This window comes from Centropristis striata, chromosome 14 (assembly GCF_030273125.1).
Source record: "Centropristis striata isolate RG_2023a ecotype Rhode Island chromosome 14, C.striata_1.0, whole genome shotgun sequence".
NCBI lineage: Eukaryota > Metazoa > Chordata > Actinopteri > Perciformes > Serranidae > Centropristis > Centropristis striata.
Window position 1 is genome coordinate 35,576,149 of NC_081530.1, and position 21,718 is coordinate 35,597,866.

General features: G+C 41.0%; 3 protein-coding genes and 1 non-coding gene across 5 annotated transcripts; all 4 read right to left on the reverse strand.

Annotated features, from left to right (window-relative positions):
• Window positions 1-960: 960 nt before the first annotated feature.
• Window positions 961-8,577, reverse strand: LOC131984806 (zinc finger protein ZFP2-like). Of its 2 annotated transcripts, none has more exons than XM_059349784.1 (3): window positions 8,065-8,577; window positions 6,548-7,072; window positions 961-2,913 (listed from the first exon to the last, which is right to left on the reverse strand). In XM_059349784.1, exons 1-3 carry the CDS (start codon window positions 8,255-8,257, stop codon window positions 1,565-1,567), a joined length of 2,067 nt encoding a protein of 688 aa, XP_059205767.1. In that variant the 5' UTR covers window positions 8,258-8,577; the 3' UTR covers window positions 961-1,564. The 2 variants fall into 2 exon arrangements, with proteins under 2 accessions (XP_059205767.1, XP_059205768.1); XM_059349785.1 differs by lacking the exon at window positions 961-2,913 and adding an exon at window positions 4,113-5,462.
• A 1,909-nt stretch (window positions 8,578-10,486) lies between these two features.
• Window positions 10,487-10,672, reverse strand: LOC131985699 (U2 spliceosomal RNA). Its single transcript, XR_009395679.1, has one exon. It is a non-coding gene; the product is annotated as a U2 spliceosomal RNA (small nuclear RNA).
• Window positions 10,673-11,607: 935 nt separating this feature from the next.
• LOC131984859 (gastrula zinc finger protein XlCGF52.1-like) lies at window positions 11,608-14,453 on the reverse strand. Its single transcript, XM_059349849.1, has 2 exons — window positions 13,975-14,453; window positions 11,608-13,079 (listed from the first exon to the last, which is right to left on the reverse strand). Exons 1-2 carry the CDS (start codon window positions 14,165-14,167, stop codon window positions 12,028-12,030), a joined length of 1,245 nt encoding a protein of 414 aa, XP_059205832.1. The 5' UTR covers window positions 14,168-14,453; the 3' UTR covers window positions 11,608-12,027.
• A 1,542-nt stretch (window positions 14,454-15,995) lies between these two features.
• Window positions 15,996-21,179, reverse strand: LOC131984436 (zinc finger protein 213-like). Its single transcript, XM_059349255.1, has 3 exons — window positions 21,158-21,179; window positions 19,024-19,218; window positions 15,996-17,192 (listed from the first exon to the last, which is right to left on the reverse strand). Exons 1-3 carry the CDS (start codon window positions 21,177-21,179, stop codon window positions 16,300-16,302), a joined length of 1,110 nt encoding a protein of 369 aa, XP_059205238.1. The 3' UTR covers window positions 15,996-16,299.
• Window positions 21,180-21,718: the final 539 nt, after the last annotated feature.

Here is a 21,718-nt window from a genome sequence, read left to right on the forward strand (position 1 = left end):
ATTTTTAACAGTAAATTGTTTATTTAAAGATTACAGACATTTATTTTGAAGGTCAGCCTTAAAGTGTAATCTCTGAGGTAACAGCATTTCAGCAAGCACTGCATTTTAAATAAAAGAATATTGACCTGAACATATATGTTTTATTTCTTTATTTCGATAACATGGAGATTTTTATTAAATATAAAATGTCTCAGCTTTCACTCTGTATCTCTCACTGTGAAATAAAAAACGGAAATGACAAGTTTACAGTGCATTCAGAAAATTTTTAGACCAAGGCATGTGGTGATTTCTGGCAAGTGTGAATTATTGAGTTGATGTATTTATTTAACCACTCCATGTGCTCTCAATGCCTACTGTTGATGTCTAACCTGACAGCTGCACAAACAGCACACTGACAGTCACTCTGTAAACTGACATTTAAACATTATGATCATGAAGTTGATTTAGGTCTGAAACTGTACCATAATGAAGGATTCGTCCATGTATATTTAGTTTCTGGAAATTCAAAAAGATAATTTATTTTAAAGCCTATTATTCTTGATTAACAGGCTAACAGACATTTTCCAATGAAGCATAAAACATAACACTGTTTTAAAGGAATAATACAGTATTTCATATGCAAGTGAACATCATACTGATTAATAATATAGTGAAGTATTGATGTCTGCTACCTTATTTTATAGCAGAGTCAATTCAGAGAACTCGAAATGTCCAGAGAACTTTTCAGTGAGAAACAAGAACTTCACACATCAGCTGACTGCTACAACGACACATACAGTAACTCTACTGTAACTGCATTGCTCAGTTTGGTGATATACAATGTTTCAACTCAACACATTAAATTTATATCTAGTTCTCTCCGCTGAGAATCTGTATGGATCATAGATTGACTGTTGACTAGTGTGAGACATTGTTTTAAAAGTAGTTAGAGGCTTTCTAGCCAATTTCAAGCCGAAGCTCAGAACAAAACCTGCTGAGTTACCATGGTGACCTAGTCAAGTTAAAAGAGAACCACCTTGGAGATACTGATAACCAGGGTTAAACCTCAGGTTACCTCACTGACCCTCAATCCTGCTTTGTAGTACAGGCCTCTGAAATCACATAACAGGGATAGCTGGTTTAGGGATTTCTGGCCTACATTAAAACATAGCATGCCTATCCTCGTACCACAAACTGAAGAAGGGACAACTTTCAGGCAACTTTGGTAATCCAAGAATGTTTTTATTTCGTTTTGCGGTTAGAAAATAAAGTTGTCACTGTTACACTTCTACAATCTAATATTTAATTAAAATATCAGTTTGTGAACTTTTGTTTTGTAAAACAAAACAAAAATGAACAGAAAGGAAATGAATATCACATCGTGGAAAATAAAGTGTTGTTTAATTTTATTGTAGGTAAATTTCATACACACAGAATAAATATTTATAAAGTTACTACAAGCTTTAAAGCATTTAAAAAAAAGACTTGAAATAGTTTATCGAGTCCTTTAAAAAGATTGAAAAAGAGGTTTGCATCTCTTCATGTGGGCTGCTGGCTGGAGGCTCTGCCTCTTTGTTCTCCTCAGTTAGATGAAACTTTGAGGATGAGCGGCCAGCACATTTATGAAAGGTTTCTCTCCTGTGTGGAGTCTCATGTGTCTCTTTAAATGCCCATTTTGTGTAAAAGATTTATGACAAACTGAACAGCTGAAAAGTTTCTCTCCTGTGTGGGTTCTCATATGTACATTTAAAGCTCCACTCACTGTAAAAGTTTTCTTACAAACTGAGCAGCTGAAAGGTCTCTCTCCTGTGTGGAGTCTCATATGTACATTTAAATGTCCACTCAATGTAAAAGTTTTCTTACAAACTGAGCAGCTGAAAGGTCTCTCTCCTGTGTGGAGTCTCATGTGTGACTTTAAATAATCACTCACTGTAAAAGTTTTCTTACAAACGAAGCAGCTGAATGGTTTCTCTCCAGTGTGGGTTCTCATGTGTGCCTTTAAAGCTCCACTCACTGGAAAAGTTTTCTTACAAACTGGGCAGCTGAAAGGTTTCTCTCCTGTGTGGGTTCTCATGTGTGCCTTTAAAGCCCAACTCACTGGAAAAGTTTTCCTACAAACTGGGCAGCTGAAAGGTTTCTCTCCTGTGTGAAGTCTCATGTGTGACTTTAAAGTTCCATTCACTGTAAAAGTTTTCTTACAAACTGAGCAGCTGAAAGGTTTCTCTCCTGTGTGGTGTCTCATGTGTTTCTGTAAAGTATCAATCCGTCTAAAAGATTTCTTACAAACTGAGCAGCTGAAAGGTTTCTCTCCTGTGTGGAGGCTCATGTGTGACTTTAAAGTTTCCTTCCGTGTAAAAGTCTTCTTACACACCGAGCAGCTGAATGGTCTCTCTCCTGTGTGGACTCTCATGTGTGCCTTTAAATGTCCAATCCGTGCATAGGTTTTCTTACAAATTGAGCAGCTGAAATCAGAGTTCCTGTCTGGTTCTGGTCCTCCACAGTCCTCTCCATCAGCTTCTGTTTTAAATTTTTCAGTTTGTGTTTGATGAAGCTGTGAGGACTGAGGTTTCTCTTCATCTTCTTCACTCTTCACAGGGACAGGAGTGAATGTGAACTTGGTGATATCAGCCTCCTCCAGCCCCTGAAGCTGCTCTCCCTCCTGACTGGTCCAAGGTTCCTCCTGTTCCTCTTTAATGTGTAGGGGCTCTGGCTGTAGCACCGTTTGGACCACCGTGTCTTGGCTCAGACTTCCTCCTTCTATGAACTCTTCCTCTGCTGCATGATTCCCTCTGTGGATCTTTGGGAGGTGAGTGGTGTCACTCTCCTGTTCTTCTTTAATGTGTGGGGGCTCTGGGTCCTCCTGGTCCAGAGTGGAGCTTCTCTCCTGTTGCTCAGAGGGAAACTCCTCTTTAACCACCAACAGCTGCTGGGCGTCTGTAGAGAAGGGTAAACACACTCAGAGGCTCTTACAGTAGCTAAAGTAGGGCTGCCACGATGCGTCTCACTGTTGACAACATGGTGGTGCATGTAAAAATCGATCGATTACTTCGTCAAAGAAGCATTTTGAAGCTAGAGGGAGAGGTTTGTGGTTGCAGCCATTAAACAGAAGGACTGGACTACTGAAATCATCAGAAATTCTAATATATATATTTTTTTAATTAACATATGTAATTGTCAAGAGCTATTGTTGACTTCAGATTCCTGCTCTAATGTAGCTGATCACCACAGGTTGCAGCAGCACTGCTATTAAAAGTTGAGCTGTTTGTCTGTATGAAATGAGCTCTGTGCAAATATGAGAATTTCAGATGATTTCAGTGGTCCAGTCCGTCCGTTTACTGGCTTGTAACCATAATCGTCTCAGTTTAGCTTCAAAGGGAGTCTTTGACAAAGTAATCAATAAGAATGAAAGACACTTTTTTTTCGTATTCCTGTTTTGACATCCAACCACAGAGCCAGACATCATTACCCCCTGAAACTCTTCTGTTTCCCTTTTTTTTCTTATTGTTTTCATAGATTGTTTATTAACAGTAGTTGTTTCTGCAGACTTAAAGTAACATTCACATGCATAGAAGCAGTTCTTCTGTCTGTAACACACACAAATCCTCAGACAAACCTTGATATTCAGCCTCTCTAACTTTGGCCGTTTACACAGCAGCAGTATCGCCTGTCAACGAAGCGCGCCAAACCTCTGTTAAAGGAAGCGCATCTGTCAACGGGATGCATCTGCAAAAACAATATCTGATCTTTTGCGGTTCATCTTCAAAGTCATCAAGAATTATGGAGCAGCCCCAAGTCAAACGAAAGGTTTCTGCTGTGTGGGACCATTTTGATCTCATATCGGAAAATAAGGTATTTGTTTTAATTTCCTTGTTGTTTCATCATGTTTCTCTCAGAGTTTCCACTTGATATATCTGAATTCAAATTCATTTCAAAGTGACTCTTAGTTTACTATTCATATTGTTTTCTGCAGGTTAAATGTCGCATTTGTAAGACAAAACTTTCATATTTAAACAAGAGCACCTCCTCAACGCTGAGGCATTATAGGGCCAGGCATGAAAATGAAGTCCAAGATACACCCAGGATAAACTCAGGTATACAGCCATTCTACAACTTACTCACAGTTGCTTTCTTGATAATTAATTCCTATTAATTTATTCTTTACCTTATTTTTAACCATCAAGCTTCCAGGAAGCAGATGCTGGATGAGGCTCTCTTGAATTTCATTCTGAAGGACTGCCAGCCCCTCAGTGTTGTGGAAAATGAAGGGTTCAGGGAACTGGTTGAGGCCCTACAGCCCTCATATATTTTGCCAACCAGAAAGGTTTGTACTATCTAAAGTAGTAGTTGATATATCCAATTTATTTAATCTTTAATTTAAATATATTGATTTGCTTTTGATTTGACTTCACTTGGTGTCATTTTCAGACCATCAAACAAATGTTGGCCAAAAAGTACGAGGAGGAACGGGAACGAGTGAAAATGGAAGTACAGCAAGCTGTGGCAGTAAGTTTAACAGCTGACATGTGGACATCTGTGAACATGGAGGCTTACTTGGCTCTTACCTGTCACTACATTAATGAGAATATGCAGTTGTGTACATCTGTTTTGGGTGTGCAATACTTTCAACAAAGTTACACTGCTGACAATTCGGCCCAAGTCAAAAGGGGCATGATGGAGGACTGGGCCATAACCAGTAAAGTAAAGTGTCTTGTGACCGACGCAGCACCAAACATGATTGCATCCACTAGACAGCTCCACATTCGCCACTCAATTTGCATTGCACATAGTCTCAATTTAATAGTTAGGAAGTCATGTGATCAGATCCCCACACTTGCATCCATCAGACACAAAGCTAAGCACATTGTCACATACTTCCGATCGAGCACCACAGCCAAGGAGAAGCTTGCTCAAGTGCAGCAACAGATGGGACGACCAACCCTGAAACTCATCAATGAGGTGCCAACACGCTGGAACAGCACCGATGAAATGCTGAAAAGGCTACATGATGAGAGTGAACCAGTGTGGGTATCTCTGGCCTCTCTAAAAACAGATTTGACTCCACTTACAGCTGATGAGTTCACCATCATAGGAGAAACACTTCTTGTGCTTGCTCCTTTCCATCAAGCGACAGTGGAGTTGTCTGAAGAGAGGCGAGTGTCAGGGTCAAAGGTCATCCCGATTGTTACGACCCAGACACGGCAGAACTTAATCTAGGGGAATGTAGGGAGGCAACAATTAAAGCAAAGACACAAGAACTAAGGACCGTCTGCAATCGCAGGGTTTTATTAACCAAAAAGCAAAGGTATCACAAACAAAAGGCTTTCTAAGTACTAGAACGACACAACGCCGGCCACCAACGTCCACACAGCACACACAGTGCACGCCACGACCCACTCGCTGCAGGAGCACACTCCTTGCTGATAAAGCCGGCCGCTGTCAATCAGCTAATCAGCCGATTGATGCCGGGAGGTAATGGGCGGTACCTGCAAGAACAGACAAGAGAAACAAAGCAACAAGCCATACACACAGGCCCGTAACACCGATGATGAAAATGCTATATCTTGCACTAGAGCGTAATGCTTCAACCTTGCACACACAGGCAGCCATACACCTGCATGAACACCTGAAGCGTCGAGTCACAGACACTGCTTCCAATCTGGAGTCATTAAGTGTGTTGACCCTAGCAACACTTCTAGACCCCAGATTTAAATCACTCGGGTTCCGCAGTTCCTCCAAGTGCAATGAGGCCATCAATAGACTGCGCTCGAATGTGCGTCTGTAATCTATATATGATCTAATATGATATATATATGATCTAATCTATACATTTCATATATATGAAATAATACAATATAAAATATAATTACTTAAATTATATTATTGTATATACTAGGTCATCAAATCAGTGTCAGTTGAGTCTGTCAACTAGGTTGCCTGTAGGGATTTTTAAGGTCCAGCAGGTGTCAGTATTCACTCAGTGACACAGTATCGACACAGTATCAATACAATTTGGCAATGTGTTGAAACGCTTCATGACGCCTCATCTACCCATCACTATACGTAACATATAGTAACTAAACTGCTCTGTGTAACTGAAGTAAAGTAACTAACCTGGAGGGTCTCAGGGTCTTATACACACACAAACTTCCATATACAGACATGCATACATCCTTCCCCTAACCACCCCCCAACCCACGCCTTCGATGCTTCGTTCCCCAAGCGAGACAGGCGGGTCTAGGAGCTGCACAGCGGATGGCTGCGGATCCGGATGGCGGACCCCTCTCTTGGCATGTCATAAGTCTATTCATGTTGTGAAAGCGTATTATGATAATGTTGTTGAGGTTTTTTTCCATGCTTTTTTCCTCTCCTCATGTGTGCTGTATTTCTCTCTCTTCATACCCCATCTTCCTGTCCTGTTTACCTTTGTCATATTGTTTGTGGGTGTTTTATACGTTCTGGAAGGGATGATGGCTCAGTTTCGTTGTACTTGGACTTGTTACTCTGTGCAATGACAATAAAGGGTTTATTCATTCAACCTGTTCTGTGTAACTGAAGTAAAGTAACTAACCTGCTCTGTGTAGCTGAATCTGAGGGTTGAAAACAGCGTCCAGTAGTTTCTGCTGTCGCTCGTTCTTCTCTTCTGAACGACGAAGTTCCTCCTTACACTCCGCTATCCTTCTTGCAAACGGTCCAAATATCTCTTCAGCAGCCGCAGTCAGTCGCTGCTCCACCAGCGCTCTCACCGTTTGGACTTGTGGATCTGGATCAGAGTTCCTGTCTGGTTCTGGTCCTCCACAGTCCTCTCCATCAGCTTCTGTTTCCATCTGTTCAGTTTGTGTTTGATGAAGCTGTGAGGACTGAGGTTTCTCTTCATCTTCTTCACTCTTCACAGGGACAGGAGTGAATGTGAACTTGGTGATATCAGCCTCCTCCAGCCCCTGAAGCTGCTCTCCCTGCTGACTGGTCCAAGGTTCTTCCTGCTCCTCTTTAATGTGTGGGGGCTCTGGGTCCTCCTGGTCCTCGTCCAGACTGCAGCTCCTCTCCTGCTGCTCAGAGGGAAACTCTTCCTTCACCACCAACAGCTGCTGGACATCTGTAGAGAAGGGTAAACACACACAGAGGTTTAGGATTAAGATTAGATTAAGATTAATTACTTTATTAATCCCACAATGGGGATATTCATCCTCAGCATTCAACCCATCCTCTTTTTTTCACACACAAGTGAACACACCATGCAAGGAGCAGTGGGCAGCACATTACTGCACCTGGGGAACCAGCGACTCTCCAGTTACAAGTCCGATTCCCAACCTCTGGGCCACGGACTGCTTTGCATGGAATGCGTCTCACTGTTCACCACATGGTGGTGCAGGTAAAAACCAATCAATTACTTTGTCAAAGACACCTTCTGGAGCTAGACGGAGAAGTTTGTGGTTGCAAGCCATTAAACAGACGGATTGAAACGCTGAAATCATCAGAAATTCTCAAAAATATATTTAATAATTATTTAATTGTCTAGAGCTTTTGTTGGCTTCTAATTGCTGCTCTAATGTAGCTGATCATCACAGGTTGCAGCAGCACTGCTATTAAAAGTTGAGCTGTGTGTCTGTATGAAATGAGCTCTGTGTAAATGTGAGAATTTCAGATGATTTCAGCGGTCCAGTCCGTCTGTTTACTGGCTTGAAACCATAATCGTCTCCGTCTACCTTCAAAGGGAGTCTTTGACAAAGAAATCGATAAGAATGAAAGGCAGTTTTTTTTTCTATTCTTGTTTTGACATCCAACCACAGAGCCAGACACCACTACCCCCTGAAACTCTTCTGTTTCCCTCTTTTTTCTTATTGTTTTCATAGATCGGTTATTAATAGTTCTTTCTGCAGATTTAAAGTAACATTTACAAACATAGAAGCAGTTCTTCTGTCCGTAACACACTCATATCTTGACTTTTAAATAAAATAACCTGCTCTGTATAACTGAAGCAAAGTAACTAACCTGCTCCGTGTAACTGAAGCAAAGTAACTAACCTGCTCTGTGTAACTGAAGTAAAGTAACTAACCTGCTCTGTGTAACTGAAGTAAAGTAACTAACCTGCTCTGTGTAAGTTAGGCTGAGGGTTGAAAACAGCGTCCAGTAGTTTCTGTTGTCGCTCGTTCTTCTCTTTTGAACGACAAAGTTGCTCCTCGTACTCTGCTATCGTTCTTTCAAACAGCCCAAATATCTCTTCAGCAGCCGCAGTCAGTCGCTGCTCCACCAGCGCTCTCACCGTTTGGACTTTAGACATTTTTCACATAGTGACACCAACTTTTTCTCAACACAAACTCCGTCAGAAACACAGTTTGCTCTCCAAACAGTCACTCTGACTAGCGCCGCGGTGCTAACCAGCTAGCATGCTAAGCTAACTTGAATGTGTTTGTAGTCTCCTGGGAGATGAGTCAGAGGTTAAACATCCAGAAAGAAAAGGTGAACAGCACAAAGTCCATTCAGACAGGTTTATCCGGACACACAGAGGCTCTGACGGATCACAACACAAACTTTCTCACGAACAATAAAGAAACTGCTACGAGCTGCCGTCTTGATTAAACAGCGTGAAGTTAGCCGCAGTACAGACAACAGCTTCCGGGGCAGAGGAGTTGATGGCTTTCAAAATAAAAGTCCGAAATTTCTCAATAGACAGACTTCCTCTGACAAACACACAGGAAGATAAAATATTAAAATAGAATCAAAATATTTCTCAAGGTTGTTGTTTTTCATGCTTCCAGCCACAATAGTGTTCAAAATAATAATAATAATAATTACAATAGGGTCCTCGCACCGTAAGTGCTCGGTCCCTAATAATAATAATAATAATAATAATAATAATAATAATAATAATAATAATAATAATAATAATAATAAGAAGAAGAAGAAGAAGAAGAAGAAGAAGAAGAAGAAAGTATTAAGAGCACTTCACTATTTTCACATTTATTAATATATTATTGTTGCAGCTTAGCCTGGGTATAACCATACTGCCTTGCGCGCTCGATTTCATTTCGAACTGCGAAAGGGTCTGGAGTCCATGGCTGATTCTTAGCCCTGTTTTAGGGATCCAATCACAGAACGGAGAGGGACGGCAAGACGATGACGGGTATTATCGGACAGATGGAAGCTTGTAGTTTTGTAGTTGGCTTACGGATCCAACATGGCTGCAGCAGGCTCCAAGCTCTCTTTGGATCTAGCTGTAGACAGTGTTCTAGATAGTTTAGAGCCAAAGTTTATTTTAAAAGAAGAGCAATGATTTTCTTTACACTCCTGTTTCACCACGAAAAGGGATGTTTTAGCATTGCTTCCGACAGGATTTGGTAAAAGCCTAATCTACCAACTAGCCCCGCTACCGCTCACTGCTGTAACACCGGTGATCTCGCTACGAGCCGGGGGACAGCGGAGCCGCCGAGAGACCTGCAGCAGCTTGAATATTGCTGTAATATAGATGATTATGATAGACATTCGTCGTGCCCAATAAACGGCTCTGGAGGATCGTAAACCACGCCTCCTCTGCGGAAAAATGCATAGCTGGTGTAGTGACCCGATTGCTACTCAAAAAAGATGCCACTATTATGATGAGATCCCGTCTATAGTAATTTACGCGCACAAATGAAATGTCCACTTTCCGTAACTATTAACTCAGTTTATTATAATGTTTCCAAACAAATATATACTTCTTTCTTAAACAAATAAACTTATATTTCCAACTTATACATCACATTTCTGCGGTCAAAAAACTGGCTGTGTCCCAAAGTCAAGGAAGGATGCTCAAACGGCTGGATTTGAAGGACACTACGTCATCAACATCCGCCGAAGGACTGTCCCAATGTCGAGGATGCTCCGGAGGACAGAGTCCTTCTTTTGCCCAAATTCCGAGGATGCATGTGTGTATCCTCCGTGCGCTCCGACTACCCATAAAGCATTGCGCACACCGGTCTACCGGGAGATTTAAAAATGGCGAGCGTAGAAACAGCGACGCCGGCGGCACAATATACATTTAAATATGTAGATATATTCAGTTTACACTGAATGTTATCACATAACTTACAAAACCTGTGTTCAAAGTCAAGCAAAAACATATGAATAAGCATATGCCAGAATATTAAGCTTAAAGATAATAAACGTCATCTTGATACATTGCCGGTTAAGTTAATTAATGCCGTCTCAGTCGCTAAAGTTATTGTTAAAAATATGCGTCCGATGATGATGTACTATGTGCAACTATGCCATTCAGAAAGTTATACATTTCTTTATTGTGTTTACAGGGACCGAAAGTCCGCCATTATCCGTTATTGTTTTTTTTTATAAATAACTGTTATTGTAGGCTACTGTAGCCTACTGTAAAATAAAAAATAAAAAATCACAGAACATATTTCCATGATGAATTATGCGCCGCTACATTCATGGCACTAAGTAGCGGCCGAATTCAGCCAGGATCAGTTAAATATTCAGGTTTAATCCACTTTATGGTTTTTACTTGATAAATCGTGGAGATTCAACCTTAAAGCATCTTCTTCCATTTTCACAAATATGTGTCAGAGTGCTGATGCCAGAGACACATTCATGTCGTGAACTGATTTTGAAATTGCGGCGCTGAATTTATTTATTTATTTTTTATGAAACTGATAAGAACAGATACTACACTTGATCTTAGCCAAAGGTCCGAGAGCGGCGTTGAAGTTAAGCAGGACGTCCAATTACGCAATGACGCACAGCTGCACACTCCGAAGGCTGTCCCATGTGTGCATTACACCAGTCAAAGGAAGGACTCTTGCCATGCCTTCGGAGGACCCGACTCTGAAGGAAGGATCCTACCAAGGAAGGATCCTTGACATTGGGACACAGCCTATATCTCATTTGTGATATCGTCTGGTGTTAGCCAGACTAGTTGCAGCTGAAATTATTTAAATATGGCATTTAACCAGCAGTTTAAGATGAACATCAGCCAATCAGGATGAAGCAAAAAAAGAAAATAACGTTCTGTTTTAAAGGAATTATACAGTTTTTCACATGCAAGTGAACATCATACTGATTAATAACATAGAGAAGTATTTATATTTGCTACCTTATTATACAGGAGAGTCATTTCAGAGAATTCTAAATATCCAGAGAACTTTTCAGTGAGAAACAACAACATCACACATCAGATGACTGCTACAACGATATATGCAGTAACTCTACTGTAACTGCACGGTTCTGTTTGGTGAAATTAATACAATGTTACGACTCAACAGATATAAATAAATCTAATAAAATATCTGATTCTCTCCGCTGACACTCTGTAAGGATCATAGATTGACTGTTGACTAGTGTGAGACACTGTTTTAAAAGTAGTTAGAGGCTTTCTAGCCAATTTCAAGCAGAAGCTCAGAACAAAACCTGGTGAGTTACCACGGTGACCTAGCCAGGTTGAAAGAGAACCACCTTGGAGATACTGATAACCAGGGTTAAACCTCAGGTTACCTCACTGACCCTCAAATCCTTCTTCAAAATACAGGGCTCTGAAATCACATAACAGGGATAGCCGGTTTAGGGATTTCTGGCCTAAATTAAAACACAGCATGCCTATCCTTGAACCACAAACTGAAGCAGGGACAACTTTCAGGCAACTTTGGTCAACCAAGAATGTTTTTATTTTGTTTTGCTGTTAGAAAAAAATAAAGTTGTCACTGTTACACTTCTACAATCAAATATTTAATTAAAATATCAGTTTGTGAACTTTCGTTTTGTAAAACAAAACAAAGATGAACAGAAAGGAAATGAATATATCACATCATGGAAAAGAAAGTGTTGTTTAATTATATTGTAGGTAAATTTCATACACACAGAATAAATATTAACAAAAGTTACTACAAGCTTTAAAGCATTTAAAAAAAGACTTGAAATAGTTTATCGAGTCCTTTAAAAAGATTGAAAAAGAGGTTTGCATCTCTTCATGTGGGCTGCTGGCTGGAGGCTCTGCCTCTTTGTTCTCCTCAGTTTGATGAAACTTTGAGGATGAGCGGCCAGCACATTTATGAAAGGTTTCTCTCATATGTGGAGTCTCATGTGTCTCTTTAAGGCTCCACTCACTGTAAAAGTATTCTTACAAACTGAGCAGCTGAAAGGTCTCTCTCCTGTGTGGAGTCTCATATGTACATTTAAATGTCCAATCATTGTAAAAGTTTTCTTACAAACTGAGCATCTGAAAGGTCTCTCTCCTGTGTGGAGTCTCATGTGTGCCTTTAAAGTATCTCTAACTGTAAAAGTTTTCTTACAAAATGAGCAGCTGAAAGGTCTCTCTCCTGTGTGGGTTCTCATGTGTGCCTTTAAAGCTCCACTCACTGGAAAAGTTTTCTTACAAACTGAGCAGCTGAAAGGTTTCTCTCCTGTGTGACGTATCATATGTGACTTTAAAGTTCCACTCACTGGAAAAGTTTTCTTACAAAATGAGCAGCTGAAAGATTTCTCTCCTGTGTGGAGTCTCATGTGTAACTTTAAAGATCCACTCCGTGTAAAAGTTTTCTTACAAACTGAGCAGTTGAAAGGTTTCTCTCCTGTGTGGCGACTCATGTGTGACTTTAAAGTTCCACCCTGTGTAAAAGTTTTCTTACAAACTGAGCAGCTGAAAGGTTTCTCTCCTGTGTGGATTCTCATGTGTGTCTTCAGATAGTTCTTGAAGCTAAATCTTTTCCCACACTCAGAGCAGCTAAATCGTTTCTCACCAGCACGAAATGAGGAATCTGTGACAGGACCACCATCTTTTTTCAAACAGTTCAAACCTGACTGAAGTTCTCTGGTCTCCTTCCAATCACCACTGTCATCAGTCTCAGGTTCAGAAGAGTCTGTTTGATGAAGCTGTGAGGACTGAGGTTTCTCTTCATTTTCTTCACTCTTCACAGGGACAGGAGTGAATGTGAACGTGGTGATATCAGCCTCCTCTAGCCCCTGAAGCTGCTCCCCCTCCTGACTGGTCCAAGGTTCCTCCTGTTCCTCTTTAATGTGTGGGGGCTCTGGGTCCTCCTGGTCCTGGTCCAGACTGCAGCTCCTCTCCTGCTGCTCAGAGGGAAACTCTTCCTTCACCACCAACAGCTGCTGGACGTCTGTAGAGAAGGGTAAACACACACAGAGGTTTGGATTAAGATTAGATTAAGATTAATTACTTTATCAATCCCACAATGGGGATATTCATCCTCAGCATTCAACCCATCCTCTTTTTTTCACACACAAGTGAACACACCATGCAAGGAGCAGTGGGCAGCACATTACTGCGCCTGGGGAACCAGCGACTCTCCAGTTACAAGCCCGATTCCCAACCTCTGGGCCACGGACTGCTTTGCATGGAATGCGTCTCACTGTTCACCACATGGTGGTGCAGGTAAAAACCAATCAATTACTTTGTCAAAGACACTTTCTGGAGCTAGACAAAGACGTTTGTGGTTGCAAGCCATAAAACAGTTGGACTGAACCGCTGAAATCATCAGAAATTTTCATAAATTTGTTTAATAATTATTTAATTGTCTAGAGCTATTGTTGACTTCAGATTCCTGCTCTAATGTAGCTGATCATCACAGGTTGCAGCAGCACTGCTATTAAAAGTTGAGCTGTGTGTCTGTATGAAATGAGCTCTGTGTAAATATGAGAATTTCAGATGATTTCAGCGGTCCAGTCCGTCTGTTTACTGGCTTGAAACCATAATCGTCTCAGTCTAGCTTCAAAGGGAGTCTTTGACAAAGAAATCAATAAGAATGAAAGGCAGTTTTTTTCTATTCTTGTTTTGACATTCAACCACAGAGCCAGACATCATTACCCCCGAAACTCTTCTGTTTCCCTCTTTTTTCTTATTGTTTTCATAGATCAGTTATTGATAGGAGCTGTTTCTGCAGATTTAAAGTAACATTTACAAACATAGAAGCAGTTCTTCTGTCCGTAACACACACAAATCCTGACTTTTAAATAAAATAACCTGCTCTGTGTAACTGAAGTAAAGTAACTAACCTGCTCTGTGTAACTGAATCTGAGGGTTGAAAACAGCGTCCAGTAGTTTCTGTTGTCGCTCGTTCTTCTCTTCTGAACGACAAAGTTGCTCCTCGTACTCTGCTATCGTTCTTTCAAACAGCCCAAATATCTCTTCAGCAGCCGCAGTCAGTCGCTGCTCCACCAGCGCTCTCACCGTTTGGACTTTAGACATTTTTCACACAGTGACACCAACTTTTTCTCCACACAAACTCCGTCAGAAACACAGTTTGCTCTCCAAACAGTCACTCTGACTAGCGCCGTGGTGCTAACCAGCTAGCATGCTAAGCTAACTTGAATGTGTTTGTAGTCTACCGGGAGATGAGTCAGAGGTAAAACATCCAGAAAGAAAAGGTGAACAGCACAAAGTCCATTCAGACAGGTTTATCCGGACACACAGAGGCTCTGACGGATCACAACACAAACTTTCTCACGAACAATAAAGAAACTGCTACGAGCTGCCGTCTTGATTAAACAGCGTGAAGTTAGCCGCAGTACAGACAACAGCTTCCGGGGCAGAGGAGTTGATGGCTTTCAAAATAAAAGTACGAAATTTCTCAATAGACAGACTTCCTCTGACAAACACACAGGAAGATAAAATATTAAAATAGAATCAAAATATTTCTCAAGGTTGTTGTTTTTCATGCTTCCAGCCACAATAGTGTTCAAAATAATAATAATAATAATTACAATAGGGTCCTCGCACCGTTAGTGCTTGGTCCCTAATAATAATAATAATAATAATAATAATAATGATAATGATAATAATAATAATAATAATAATAATAATAATAATAAGAAGAAGAAGAAGAAGAAGAAGAAGAAGAAGAAGAAGAAGAAGAAGAAGAAGAAGAAGAAGAAGAAGAAGAAGAAGAAGAAGAAGAAGAAGAAGAAGAAGAAGAAGAAGAAGAAGAAAGTATTAAGAGCACTTCACTATTTTAACATTTATTAATATATTATTGTTGCAGCTTAGCCTGGGTATAACCATACTGCCTTGCGGCCTTGCGCGCTCGATTTCATTTCGAACTGCGAAAGGGTCTGGAGTCCATGGCTGATTCTTAGCCCTGTTTTAGGGATCCAATCACAGAACGGAGAGGGACGGCAAGACGATGACGGGTATTATCGGACAGATGGAAGCTTGTAGTTTTGTAGTTGGCTTACGGATCCAACATGGCTGCAGCAGGCTCCAAGCTCTCTTTGGATCTAGCTGTAGACAGTGTTCTAGATAGTTTAGAGCCAAAGTTTATTTTAAAAGAAGAGCAATGATTTTCTTTATACTCCTGTTTCACCACGAAAAGGGATGTTTTAGCATTGCTTCCGACAGGATTTGGTAAAAGCCTAATCTACCTACTAGCCCCGCTACCGCTCACTGCTGTAACGCCGGTGATCTCGCTACGAGCCGGGGGACAGCGGAGCCGCCGAGAGACCTGCAGCAGCTTGAATATTGCCCAGAAAATCAGTGGATGTGTGTTGCTGAATAACATGAGGGGGAATAAGGCGTAAAAATAAAGAATCTTGCAGAAAGCGAGAACTGGAGAAGCAAAGCAGGAAGCAACACTCTCACAGACACACACACACCAACAATGCCGGTAGACTGAGCTGAAACCACAGAGCAACCAGAGCCAGAACATGCTGCAGAAAAACATTGCAGAAGCAGAATTGAGCATTTTAGTCCCAAAGTAGAGATGGGCTAGTCTGGCTATGTAAACATCAGTCATGTTCGCGCTCGATGTTTCCTTGAATTTCTGTCGCTCTACATTCGACATCTGGTATAACTGATACAATTGGCTAAGAGCTACATACAGATGCTTATGATAGACATTCGTCGCGCCCAATAAACGGCTCTGGAGGATCGTAAACCACGCCTCCTCTGCGGAAAAATGCAAAGCTGGTAACCAGACAAATCTCATTTGTGATTAGTCTGGTGTTAGCCAGACTAGTTGCAGCTTACACTTCTACAATCAAATAAGGGATTAAAATATCAGTTTGTGAACTTTCGTTTTGTAAAACAAAACAAAAATGAACAGAAAGGAAATGAATATCATATCACATCATGGAGAAGAAAGTGTTGTTTAATTATATTGTAGGTAAATTTCATAGACACAGAATAAATATTTATAAAAGTGACTACAAGCTTTGAAGCATTGAAAAAAGACTTGAAATAGTTTATCGAGTCCTTCAAAAAGATTGAAAAAGAGGTTTGCATCTCTTCTTGTGGGCTGCTGGCTGGAGGCTCTGCCTCTTTGTTCTCCTCAGTTTGATGAAACTTTGAGGATGAGTGGCCAGCACATTTATGAAAGTTTTCTCTCAAGTGTGGACTCTCATGTGTTTCTTTAAGTACTCACTTTGTGCAAAAGATTTAGCACACACTGAGCAGCCGAAAGGTTTCTCTCCTGTGTGGAGTCTCATGTGTGCATTTAAATGTCCACTCCGTGTAAAAGTTTTCTTACAAACTGAGCAGCTGAAAAGTTTCTCTCCTGTGTGGAGTCTCATGTGTGACTTTAAATGTCCACTCCGTGTAAAAGTTTTCTTACAAACTGAGCAGCTGAAAGGTTTCTCTCCTGTGTGGAGTCTCATGTGTCTCTTCAGATAGCACTTGTAGCCAAATCTTTTCCCACACTCAGAGCAGCTAAATCGTTTCTCACCAGCACTAAATCTGGAATCTCTGACAGGGCCGCCATCTTTTTGGTCTGCAGGCTCGTCACCAGTATCAGGTTGTAAATGTGGCTCTGGATAAGAGTTCCTGTCTGGTTCTGGTCCTCCACAGTCCTCTCCATCATCTTCTGTTTCCATCTGTTCAGTCTGTGTTTGATGAAGCTGTGAGGACTGAGGTTTCTCTTCATCTTCTTCACTCTTCACAGGGATAGGAGTGAATGTGAACTTGATGATATCAGCCTCCTCCAGCCCCTGAAGCTGCTCTCCCTCCTGACTGGTCCGAGGTTCCTCCTGTTCCTCTTTAATGTGTAGGGGCTCTGGCTGTAGCACCGTTTGGACCACCGTGTCTTGGCTCAGACTTCCTCCTTCTATGAACTCTTCCTCTGCGTCATGATTCCCTCTGTGGATCTTTGGGAGGTGAGTGGTGTCACTCTCCTGTTCTTCTTTAATGTGTGGGGGCTCTGGGTCCTCCTGGTCCAGAGTTGAGCTCCTCTCCTGTTGCTCGGAGGGAAACTCCTCTTTAACCACCAACAGCTGCTGGGCGTCTGTAGAGAAGGGTAAACACACACAGAGGCTCTTACAGCAGCTAAAGTAGTCTGTAAACTGACATTTAAACATTATGATCATGAAGTTGATTTAGATCTGAGACTGTACCATAATTAAGGATTCATCCATGTATATTTAGTTTCTGGAAATTCAAAAAATACATTATTTTAAAGCCTATTATTCTTGCTTAACAAGCTAACAGACATTTTCCAATAAAGCACAAAACATAACATTGTTTTAAGGGAATAATACAGTATTTCATATGCAAGTGAGCATCATACTGATTAATAATATAGTGAAGTATTGATGTCTGCTACCTTATTTTACAGGAGAGTCATTTCAGAGAACTCTAAATGTCCAAAAAACTTTTCAGTGAGAAACAAAAACCTCGCACATCAGCTGACTGCTACAACAACACATACAGTAACTCTACTGTAACTGCATGGCTCAGTTTGGTGATATACAATGTTACGACTCAACACATTACATTTATATCTAATTCTCCCCGCTGAGAATCTGTATGGATCATAGATTGACTGTTGACTAGTGTGAGACACTGTTTTAAAAGTAGTTAGAGGCTTTCTATCCAATTTAAAGCCAAAGCTCAGAACAAAACCTGCTGAGTTACCATGGTGACCTAGCCAGGTTAAAAGAGAACCACCTTGAAGATATTGATAACCAGGGTTAAACCTCAGGTTACCTCACTGACCCTCAAATCCTGCTTCGTAGTACAGGGCTCTGAAATCACATAACAGGGATAGCTGGTTTAGGGATTTCGGGTCTAAATTAAAACATAGTATGCCCTATCCTCGTACCACAAACTGAAGAAGGGACAACTTTCAGGCTACTTTGGTAATCCAAGAATGTTTTTATTTTGTTTTGCTGTTAGAAAAAAAGAAAGTTGTCACTGTTACACTTCTACAATCTAATATTTAATTAAAATATCAGTTTGTGAACTTTCGTTTTGTAAAACAAAACAAAAATAGTCAGAAAGGAAATGAATATATCACATCATGGAAAAGAAAGTGTTGTTTAATTATATTGTAGGTAAATTTCATACACACAGAATAAATATTTATAAAAGTTACTACAAGCTTTAAAGCATTTAAAAAAGACTTGAAATAGTTTATCGAGTCCTTCAAAAAGATTGAAAAAGAGGTTTACATCTCTTCATGTGGGCTGCTGGCTGGAGGCTCTGCCTCTTTGTTCTCCTCAGTTTGATGAAACTTTGAGGACGAGCGGCCAGCACATTTATGAAAGGTTTCTCTCATGTGTGGACTCTCATGTGTCTCTTTAAATCTCCATTCACTGTAAAAGTTTTCTTACAAACTGAGCAGCTGAAAGGTCTCTCTCCTGTGTGGCGTCTCATATGGACATTTAAATGTCCACTCAATGTAAAAGTTTTCTTACAAACTGAGCAGCTAAAAGGTTTCTCTCCTGTGTGGGTTCTCATGTGTGCCTTTAAAGCTCCACTCACTGGAAAAGTTTTCTTACAAACTGAGCAGCTGAAAGATTTCTCTCCTGTGTGGAGTCTCATGTGTAACTTTAAAGATCCACTCCGTGTAAAAGTTTTCTTACAAACTGAGCAGCTGAAAGGTTTCTCTCCTGTGTGGAGACTCATGTGTGATTTTAAAGTTCCACCCTGTGTAAAAGTTTTCTTACAAACTGAGCAGCTGAAAGGTTTCTCTCCTGTGTGGATTCTCATGTGTGTCTTCAGATAGTTCTTGTAGCTAAATCTTTTCCCACACTCAGAGCAGCTAAATCGTTTCTCACCAGCACGAAATGAGGAATCTGTGACAGGACCACCATCTTTTTTCAAACAGTTCAAACCTGACTGAGGTTCTCTGGTCTCCTTCCAATCACCACTGTCATCAGTCTCAGGTTCAGAAGAGTCTGTTTGATGAAGCTGTGAGGACTGAGGTTTCTCTTCATCTTCTTCACTCTTCACAGGGACAGGAGTGAATGTGAACTTGGTGATATCAGCCTCCTCCAGCCCCTGAAGCTGCTCTCCCTGCTGACTGGTCCAAGGTTCCTCCTGTTCCTCTTTAATGTGTGGGGGCTCTGGGTCCTCCTGGTCCTGGTCCTGGTCCAGACTGCAGCTCCCCTCCTGCTGCTCAGAGGGAAACTCTTCCTTCACCACCAACAGCTGCTGGATGTCTGTAGAGAAGGGTAAACACACACAGAGGTTTGGATTGAGATTAGATTAAGATTAATTACTTTATTAATCCCACAATGGGGATATTCATCCTCAGCATTCAACCCATCCTCTTTTTTTCACACACAAGTGAACACACCATGCAAGGAGCAGTGGGCGGCACATTACTGCGCCTGGGGAACCAGCGACTCTCCAGTTACAAGCCCGATTCCCAACCTCTGGGCCACGGACTGCTTTGCATGGAATGCGTCTCACTGTTCACCACATGGTGGTGCAGGTAAAAACCAATCAATTACTTTGTCAAAGACACTTTCTGGAGCTAGACAAAGACGTTTGTGGTAGCAAGCCATAAAACAGTTGGACTGAACCGCTGAAATCATCAGAAATTTTCATAAATTTGTTTAATAATTATTTAATTGTCTAGAGCTATTGTTGACTTCAGATTCTTGCTCTAATGTAGCTGATCATCACAGGTTGCAGCAGCACTGCTATTAAAAGTTGAGCTGTGTGTCTGTATGAAATGAGCTCTGTAAATATGAGAATTTCAGATGATTTCAGCGGTCCAGTCCGTCCGTTTACTGGCTTGAAACCATAATCGTCTCTGTCTACCTTCAAAGGGAGTCTTTGACAAAGAAATCAATAAGAATGAAAGGCAGTTTTTTTTCTATTCTTGTTTTGACATCCAACCACACAGCCAGACATCATTACCCCTGAAACTCTTCTGTTGCCCTCTTTTTTCTTATTGTTTTCATAGATCAGTTATTGATAGGAGCTGTTTCTGCAGATTTAAAGTAACATTTACAAACATAGTAGCAGTTCTTCTGTCCGTAACACACACAAATCCTGAGTTTTAAATAAAATAACCTGCTCTGTGTACCTGAAGTAAAGTAACTAACCTGTTCTGTGTAACTGAAGTAAAGTAACTTACCTGCTCTGTGTAGCTGAATCTGAGGGTTGAAAACAGCGTCCAGTAGTTTCTGTTGTCGCTCGTTCTTCTCTTTTGAACGACAAAGTTGCTCCTCGTACTCTGCTATCGTTCTTTCAAACAGCCCAAATATCTCTTCAGCAGCCGCAGTCAGTCGCTGCTCCACCAGCGCTCTCACCGTTTGGACTTTAGACATTTTTCACACAGTGACACCAACTTTTTCTGCACACAAACTCCGTCAGAAACACAGCTTGCTGTCCATCAAACAGTCACTCTGACTAGCGCTGTGGTGCTAACCAGCTAGCATGCTAAGCTAACTTGAATGTGTTTGTAGTCTCCTGGGAGATGAGTCAGAGGTAAAACATCCAGAAAGAAAAGGTGAACAGCACAAAGTCCATTCAGACAGGTTTATCCGGACACACAGAGGCTCTGACGGATCACAACACAAACTTTCTCACGAACAATAAAGAAACTGCTACGAGCTGCCGTCTTGATTAAACAGCGTGAAGTTAGCCGCAGTGAAGACGACAGCTTCCGGGGCAGAGGAGTTGATGGCTTTCAAAATAAAAGTCAGAAATTTCTCAATAGACAGACTTCCTCTGACAAACACACAGGAAGATAAATTATTAAAATAGAATCAAAATTTTTCTCAAGGTTGTTGTTTTTCATGCTTCCAGCCACAATAGTGTTCAAAATAATAATAATAATAATTACAATAGGGTCCTCGCACCGTTAGTGCTCGGTCCCTAATAATAATAATAATAATAATAATAATAAGAAAGTATTAAGAGCACTTCACTATTTTCACATTTATTAATATATTATTGTTGCAGCTTAGCCTGTGTATAACTATACTGCCTTGCACGCTCAATTTCATTTCGAACTGCGAAAGGGTCTGGAGTCCATGGCTGATTCTTAGCCCTGTTTTAGGGATCCAATCACAGAACGGAGAGGGACGCCAAGAGAACAAGACGATGACGGGTATTATCGGACAGATGGAAGCTTGTAGTTTTGTAGTTGGCTTACGGATCCAACATGGCTGCAGCAGGCTCCAAGCTCTCTTTGGATCCAGCTGTAGACAGTGTTCTAGATAGTTTAGAGCCAAAGTTTATTTTAAAAGAAGAGCAATGATTTGCTTTACACTCCTGTTTCACCACGAAAAGGGATGTTTTAGCATTGCTTCCGACAGGATTTGGTAAAAGCCTAATCTACCAACTAGCCCCGCTACCGCTCAAGCCGGGGGACAGTGGAGCCGCCGAGAGACCTGCAGCAGCTTGAATATTGCCCAGAAAATCAGTGGATGTGTGTTGCTGAATAACATGAGGGGGAATAAGGCGTAAAAATAAAGAATCTTGCAGAAAGCGAGAACTGGAGAAGCAAAGCAGGAAGCAACAATCTCACAGACACACACACACACCAACAATGCCGGTAGACTGAGCTGAAAC